Below are 9,127 nucleotides of genomic sequence, written 5' to 3' on the forward strand. Positions count from 1 at the left end.
TGAGAATTTTGGGGAAAAAGGTAGTTATTAATTTTATATATTCAAACTTATCTTTTTCTTATGGCTTATGGATTTTCTTTACAAGTTAGACAAAGGCCTCTACTCTTAAGATTAGAAATATACTAACCATACTTACTTCTAAAATTTTTATATTTTTTTTATTACTCAAATCTTGGATTTATTTTGTTTGACTGTTTTCTAAAGACTTTCGACACCATGAATACAGAAAAGTACTCCCATACCTAACTATTCTTATATATCATACTTTATTCTTTAGAAGAATTCAGCATTTGGGCATTAAAATGATTTCAGTTAAAAACAAGAAACATCAATAAAGAAATCACATGTCATAACCCACCTGAAAGTCAGTGAAGGAAAAAGCAAACTATGTAACATTATGTGCTCTTTTTAAAAGGTATGTGGATGAAATTACAAAATCCCTGAAACCAATGTTAACCTATAAATTTATCTTACAGCTCGCTTCAAAAGAAAATAGTAAAAATTCATATGGATTTTTCACCTCAACTTTTCTACCTAAAATAGTAAGCAAGAAAGATTAATATAATTAAAAACACAAAAAGGAGCAGGTTTTCAACATTTATAAAATAACTGAGTTATTTCAGCTTAAAAAAGTATAACTTACTAATAAACGACTTAGCTTTAATACAGCAAGAGGGGCAATGTAAAAAATCAATAAATTTTGGTGAAAAACCTTTATATCTTAATTTATGCTTTTTTTCTTTCTTTTTGCTGTTGTTATGGTTATTTCACTTCTCCTCTTCAATCCCCACCAAAGCAAAAGTAACAACAAACTCTTCTTAAGCTGTTTTTATGATAGAAGCCATAAAAAAAAGCAATCAGAAGAAAAGACTCCTCCAGAAACAATTTGCTGTTGTTAACTTATAATTATAACTTATACCCAGAAGTCATTTTGGGGAGGACTTTCAAATTTCCAATTTCTTTATTAAAATTCACTTATTAAAATCTTTTGTTATTAATTTATGGAAGGAATGGTATTCACCTGAAATACTTTGTCACCTAAATATACTAAAATTTATAAGTGATATCTGACTTGAAAAAAACAAGTTCTTTTGTGAGCAATAAAATGCTACAAATGGATTGTGGGATATTCTATGTATTAGTTTTGTAAGATTTTTAGTTATATTGCTATATTATCTTCAATGTGGATTATACAACTATTAAAAAAAAAACCCTCCTTTATATACATTTAAAAAAAAAATCCCGCTAGAAAACCGAAACAGTAGTTTCCAAACTATCCTGGACATTATTAAAATGAGGAAACTAACTATTTCCAATCATATTTTCTATATTTTCCTTTCCTTTGGGCACTTAAAAATCCTTTTTAAAAAATTAAAAATAAAAATTATTAAATATTACCCATTATAAAATACTTTATTCTTACTACAGAACTTCCACAGAATTGAGTAATTTAAAATATAAATTAAAAAATTCTACTCCTTCTCATAAAGTTTATTAAACTCAGCCAATGAAAGAGTTGACTAAATGCCCGAAGATTTGGGTCTAAATTATTTTAGCAGTGGATTGGTTTTGACTTTCATTTATTAGACAGCATGGAAATAAACATCCACTTTACCAACACAGACACCCAATACTGTCTTTTTCACAGAGTACTTACTCTCCCATCTCTTTTAGTGTCTGCCAACATAATAGACCCTCAATTGACCTATACAGCAGGAGTGAATTCAACAAACATATGAAAACTATTTCCCATATTTAAACTAATAATTTGCCTATCAGAGCTCAGGGAAAACAATGAAAAGTTTAATTACAAAGTATGGCACAAACTAGCCCCTTACTTAATCATTATTATGAAAAATGATTGTGCAAAAAGGTTCATCTATTAGAATACAGCTACTAACAACGGTGAGACTTTTAATTATACAAGATGTTCTAAATTTTTTTCCATTGTGAATGATAGGACAAGGTTTCAACACACCTAAATGTCAACTGAAAAATATAACTAGCTGAGTTTCCTGCTCATATACTCTTAATTCCAACATCACATGCTTCATGAAAGCTAGTTTCATCATGAAAGCTGGAATAATAAATATATATTTCATTTAAATACCCTAATATATTTTACCTGAAATTGGCTTATGTTTAGTATTTTTGGCTGTGACTAAAAAAAAGAAATATGCTTTGAGATATACATACATATGTGTGCATGTTCATGTGTGTGTGTGTGTATGTATATATATATATATATATAACACATACTTAACTTTTTTTCTTATATGATATTCTACAGTGTTGATAAATCTGCATGTATACATAGCCATAGCAGCATCCTTGGTCACAAACAGACCACATTCTTGAAATACATAATCAAAAATAAGAGAATGGTGGAGTTAGGTTCTACATCAATAAATAAGGCATAAATGTCATGGACTTAAAATTAGTATTTGGAGTACCCTTGAAAGTTCCTTAGGAAAAAGCTATTTTTGTAAGCTAACCTGTCCTCAGTATGTTCAATCCAGACAACTTTTCTTCCCACATTGAAATTAATCACTTTTTCTTCAGCTAAGCATTACGTTTCTGTTGCCTGCTAATCTGAAGCCATGTGAAAAAAAGTTTAACTATTACAATCACATAAAGTAGGATAAGATATTCATACTAAGAGAAACACTTGGAACAGACTGTTTTCTATTACATGCTTATTCTGGGTCATTCCAATGGAGTGGAATGGTACATGGAATCACTTTCTTTTTCTTTACCAAGCACACATAATTGAATTCCTGTAAGTTAAATATGCGGGAAAACCAACTAACTTAAATGAAGCTGCTGCTTATGACCAGAGACTAATTAATTAGCAGTGTTCTTTTTCCCAAACTGTACATCTGACCCATTACTGGGTTGTGAAATTAATTTAGTAGATCATAGCAGCATTTTCTTAAATAATAGATTTTAAAAGAAAGTATCAGAGTTCATGACACACAGGGTAAATATTCCTTCTGAAATTATATGTATGTGTATGTGTGTGTACTTACTAGGATGACACGTAAAATGAATTTCTTATTTTGGGGTACAATTTTTGAAAGTTTTGGAAAACATAGGGTTAATACTATGTATTCTTAGGTACTATGATTTCTAGCTGAGTAAGTGGAGAAAATATTTTTTAATGTAAAAGTGAATGTTTAATAACTTAAATGCTTTTTACAAAACAATTCAATTATTATGTCCCTCATGTTTCCCCAAGAGCAGGAGTATGGTTTGACTGAAGTTTTATAGTATGGGATACCACCAACCTTATCTGACATTACTGGAATGCCTATGATCATCTAACAGTGTCACTATTGTAAAATCTCAAGAACCATTGTTCTAGGCTAACTATGACCATCTCAATTCTTACATCTTCCTAGAGTACTTCAGTCATCTTCCTAGTCCATGTATGTCCAAGGTCACAGAGGCCAAAGCCATGTTTGAAGCCACATTTGTAAAGAATATAATACTGAACGGATTTGGGGGAGGGGAGTCACTTGGCTGTTTTCAGCAGACTGATTTCCTTACTCAAATCAATCATAAAAAGTAAACATCTTAGTTCCCTGGCCAGCTAAGGGCACAACTGTGGGAAATATAAAGTGAGCGGTAGTGGGGGAAAGTGTGTAGAAGATACGAGCAAATAGCATCTTAGAGTAGGACTTAAAGTAACAGAGGCCTTTATCATGGATTCACATCTTTAAACTACCCAAAGATGAAGGGTGCAGATGACAAAATGCTTTAAATTCACTGGTGTCTTTTTTTAGCCCTTTGCTCCTTAACGAGTTAAGAACAGAAAATGGAAAATGAAAAGGAGGTAGACACATAATACCTCCCCAACTTGTTCAAGCCAAAACATACTTAATTTGAAAAAGACTGCCGTTTTTACAGCCTTGATTCAATCAGCAAAATCCTACAAAAGGGGCAAAAGAACCCAACAGAACAAACTATGAGAAAGAATTTCATGAATTTATATTAACCTAAACTGATGAGAGTTAGTTTATAAAGTTACCTTGTTGTTTATCAGTTCTTATTAACTGGTTCTGTCTTGAAGACTGAGTGACTCAAAGATCTATTGTTGAGTCAACTCCCTGCCAAAGGTTCTGGTAATACGAGAGAAGAGATCGTGGTAAGGATGCAAAACTAAAGGAAAATCAAATCTTTTGAACATGAGTAACCAAGCTATCTTTAGTATACACAAACTCTACAAATAACAGTAAAGTAATGTTAAGGCGACTGATTTAGTAAATGCTTTTCACGGGCAAGATGACTCGAAAACGACATTTCTCACTCCAGAAGTACGGAATTAGTTTTAAGCGGTTAATAAACAAGTATCAAGCATCATTTACTGTGTGTGAAAGTTCCAGACCTGAGACTCCCTAAAAATTACTGATCTGTTTCAACAACTTAAATTCTACTCAAGAATAAGGACAAGTGTGGGTTTGGAAATTAAAACTAGGCTCCTTCATCAATGGGTTTTATTTTTATAAAAGTGTTTACACTTTCCTGTCCCACATTTCAACTCGTGGGTTGCACTCCACTCCTGCTGCCTCAAGTATCACCACCGTCCCGACAAAGAACTTGCGCTTTGGGGCGGTGGGGGTGCGACTGCGCGCTTCGGTGGTATACAAGTGAAGACGACCAAACCTGGGGCGCCAAGGCCAGCCCTGCTTGGCCGGTGTCGGGAGAAGGGCGAGAGCCCCAAGTCGGGTTACCGGGCGCGGCCGCCTCCCTCCAGCACCCAGCAGCGGCAGCGCTGGGCGTGGGAGCCGGGACCCAGCGCCGCCGGGAGGAGGTGGATGGGTCCCAAGACCGCGCAGCGACACAGCAGAAGGCAGAGGGAGAGGGGCGCACCTCCCCACCGATACCTGACACAGGGCCAGCTCCTCCTTTAGGCTGCTCAGCTCTTCCTCCAGCAGCTGCGTCCGGGTCACCATCGCCTCCTCTACCGAGATGCCCTCTAGCCGAATGGACCCCATGGGCGCGCTGAGGAGGGGAGCCTGAGCCGGAGCTGTCCCCGCTGGCCCTCGCTGGCCCTCTGACCCTTCTTCGCCCCGCCAGGGTATATCGCTTTTGCCCACGACGCCCTCCCGCGCTGCGCCGGCAAGACCTGAGGCCTCGCTGCGCACTGCGTGTGCCACAGCTCCCCGCCCAACACGTGGGGACCGGGGCCCCAACTGTCGCGCAGGGGGCAGAAGCAGCTGTGAGGGCGGCGAGCGCGCCGCCATGGCCGCGGCAGCTAACGGGTCAAGTTCCCTCAAGGAAACTCCACCTCCCCTTCCCCATCCTGGCGAGCCCGACGCTCCCAGCCGCGCATGCGCGAGCCTTTTCCCGCCTTGGCGCCCGGGGTCTCGCGCTCGCGGGTCCTGGCCCGCTTCCCGCGGGCCGCGCGCCCGCCGCGAGCGTTGGCTGCGCACGCGCCGTGGGCCGACGAGTTAGGCCGGTCCGCCCTGCGCGCCACGCCCGCATGCCGGATTCGAGTCTTTAACCCGCACGACTTCCCGCCCACCTAAAACCATACCCGCCGCTTAGCGCCTAGCTAACTTCCCACTTCTTAAAGCCTTCCTTAACAAGCTCCTAGCCCCAATGATCCCTAACTGTGAATTCTTCCGCCTTCAACCCCCTGCCAACTCGTTTGTCACGTTTCATTGACCGCCTTGGAGTGTTAGTTACAGGGCTAATCCCTCCAGCGCTGTTGTAAGCTCCTTTGAGGACCAGGGAATAAGTTTTACACTTAAGTGTTTTCTTCACACCCTTTAGCAAAACTGCTTTATGTACAGCTGACAACCAGCTGAATGATGTCGAGAAGATGTGGGAAGCCTTGTGCTGAGCTGAGACCATCGGGCAAGTTTCCCATTTGAATTATGATCCTTTGTGCTCCCTTTGTCTTTTGTTTTGCAAGAGTCATGATTTCCTTAGAGTTTTTAATGTCAGCTTCTTTATGTAGTTGGCTGCATATCAGAGGGAATGTGACCCATACTGCCTGAAAGTTTGGGTCCTTGGACCAATTTGAAATTAGTAATTTGGGGCGTGGTTAAAGAAACAAGACCAACTTCCTTTATTTTTCATCCTTTCCTTTTTTTCCTCTTTTTTCCCCCTTCCTTTCTGCTTTCTTTATAAACTTCAAGTAAGCACTAAATTTCTTTTTCTTTGTTTGAACGCTTCCTACTCATGATGAGTTTAGTAAGGAGATACACGTTGAGCTAGCACTCGAATTACTTTCCAAAAGCTAGAACACTCTCCTCTGCAGAATGGGTTCCAAAACACTTGGAGAGCTATGATGGGGAAAGGAGGACTATGGAAGTAGGGAGGTGACCGCTTTCACTGATGACCTCTTCACTTAGTTAAAATTACCACTCTGCTAAAATCTAGTCAGCAAGGGAAAAGACACCGTCCCACTAAGAATTCTGCCAAGGCAAGATGAGTGGGCTTCCTTCCCACTGAAGGTGAATACTTCACAAATTTTATAGAAGGATTCCATTAGAAAAAGTACATATAAGTTTTAGAAGTAGCTACCATCTTGAAAATTTACTGTATGCAAAGTCCAGTGATAACTATTTTTCATATATGTACTCATTCAATTCTTACATCAGGGTAAAATAAATATTATTATCCCCATTCTACTAATGAGAAAACTGACTTGAGAAATTACTCCACCTTGCCTAAAGTCCCACATCTAGTATTAGAAAAGCTAGCATATGGATCCACTTAACTCTAAAACTTGTGCCTTTGATCACTACCCTTACTCCATAGCCGTCACTTGAAATAGAGCATTAGGTCTGATAGCACATGAGACTTCATTGGACTAAAGATTATGGAAACTCTAATCACATGATTCACATATTTGGTACAAAATCAATATGAATGCACATTTTTAATGGCTATTGGTATTCACTCAGAAGAGCATCATTTCATCTGAGTATAGAAAAATTATTTTGAAAAATAATGAAGTCTCTTCTATTATATACAGTGGATAAACATACATTTGATTCAAAAGAAGGATAATGTTTTGAATCTATGACTTAAGTACATTTCTTCTAGTTTTCTTTTTTGTATGTGTGCTAAAATACACATAACATAAAATTTACCATTATAGCCACTAAAACTGGCTACACATAAGGAATAATTCAGAGCTAAGTACATTCACAATGATAGGCAATCATCACCACTATGTAGTGCCAGAATATTTCCACTACCCCAAACCAAAACCCCTTACCTATTAAGCAATCACTTTTCATTTCCACTACTCCCCATACACCACCCCTGATAATTACCAATCTGCCTTCTGTAGCTATAGATTTGCCAATTCTGCGTATTTTATCTAAATGGAGCCATTTAGTATAGGGCCTTTGTGTATGCTATGAAAACATTAGCATGTTTTCAAGCTTCATCCATTCTGTAGTGTGTATGAGTACTTCATTCTTTTTCATAACTGAATAATATTCCATTGTATAGATATACCACAATTTGTTTATCCATTTCTCCACTCGTGGGCATTTGGGTTGTTTCCATCTTTTGCCTATTGTGAATAGAGCTACTATGAACATTCATATGTAGGTTATTATTTGAACACTTATTTTCAGTTATTTTGTATATATACCTGGGAGTGGAATTGCTGGATCATATGGTAATTCTGTTTAACTTATTAAGGAATCATCTGTTTCCCACAGTGGCTGTACCATTTCACATTCTCATCAACCATGTATGAGAATTCTAATATCTCCGCATCCTCCCCAAAACTTGTTATTTTCCTTTTCTTTCTCATGTCCATCCTAGTAACTGTGAAATGGTGTCTCATTAAGGTTTTGATTTGCATTTCCCTAATGACTAATGACATTGATCATCTTTTCATGTGATGGTTGGACATTTATCTTCTCTGGAGAAATGTCACTTCAAGTCCTTCATCCATTTTTTAATTGGGTTGTTTGTCTTTTTGTTACTGAGTTGTAAGTGTACTTTACTGACAGACAATTTTTAAGAATACAAATTTGCACATTTCCAGAAGCATACATAGGAAGTTCTTTCTTATATTAGTTATTTGCTAAAATGACACAAATGTGTAAAACATTGATATTAACATGCATAACTCAGAAAGAAAAGTTAGTCTACAATATTATCTGAATTAAAATGTCTAAAACAATCAACAGTTTCTCCTATGCAATTCTTTCTGTGCAAACATTTAAAATTGATCTTTTCTTCAGAAATACTGAATAAAGTCTGCTGTGGATGAAGTATATTAGACTATAGAAACACATAATTCTCTGCATATCACCATTGTATACTTGAAATGTTGGGGACAATGAAGGAAATGTGCAAATTAACATGGTATTTAAATTGCACCTCTCACTTTAATTTTACAAATTTATATCTAACTTCGATTTAAAAAGAGAAAAGTGTATTAGCAGTTTCTCAGCCTTTATGTTTCTTGTTCAGAGAGAATGCCAAATTTTAAGACATGTTTTTTAATTCTTACCAATTTGGTATAATCTTTATTTATTTCATCAACAGGTTTATTTGTTAAATTTTAAACCATCATTAGGTATTTGTAAGATCTTAAATATAATAGATTTCTTTTGTATCATTTTGAGAGTTTTGCCATATGCTGGGGATTCAAATCAAGAATAGCCTGCCACCTACTCCTTCAACATTAAAAGAGAACCCTACAAGCTAGAATGTATCAATGTGACACTTGAATCAGTTGCAAACATATCATATCAGTCTCCTGTGGACAGACTGCAATCCAGGAGTTAGTTAAGGTAAACCAAGAAAATTGTTCTGTGCTAACAAATAATGTTGGCCCTCTGTATCCACTGGTTCCACCTCAAATAAAAAATATTTGGAAAAAACTTCCAGAAAGCTGCAAAAAGCAAAATTTGAATTTGCCACATGCCAGCACCTACTTACATAGCATTTACATTGTATTAGTATTACAAGTAATCTAGAGATGATTTAAAGTATATGGAATACAAATTATCAATAGGCACATGAAAAAATGCTCAATATTACTAATTATCAGAGAAATGCAAATCAAAACTATGATGAGGTATCACCTCACACCAGCCAGAATGGCCATCATTCAAAAGTCCACAAATGACAAATGCTGGAGAGG

At 37.1% G+C, this 9,127-nt stretch overlaps 1 protein-coding gene across 1 annotated transcript in view; it reads right to left on the bottom strand.

The window, feature by feature from the left end:
- CNTLN (centlein) overlaps nucleotides 1-5,312 on the bottom strand; it is a 247,837-nt gene extending 242,525 nt beyond the window's left edge. The window contains exon 1 of the mRNA XM_010988164.3: nucleotides 4,887-5,312. Coding sequence (XP_010986466.3) covers nucleotides 4,887-5,246 — 360 coding nt within the window. The 5' untranslated portion in view covers nucleotides 5,247-5,312. The remainder of the gene's footprint in view (nucleotides 1-4,886) is intronic.
- Between the last annotated feature and the right edge of the window lie 3,815 nt (nucleotides 5,313-9,127).

The sequence above is a fragment of the Camelus dromedarius genome, chromosome 10 (assembly GCF_036321535.1).
Source record: "Camelus dromedarius isolate mCamDro1 chromosome 10, mCamDro1.pat, whole genome shotgun sequence".
Taxonomy (NCBI): Eukaryota; Metazoa; Chordata; class Mammalia; order Artiodactyla; family Camelidae; genus Camelus; species Camelus dromedarius.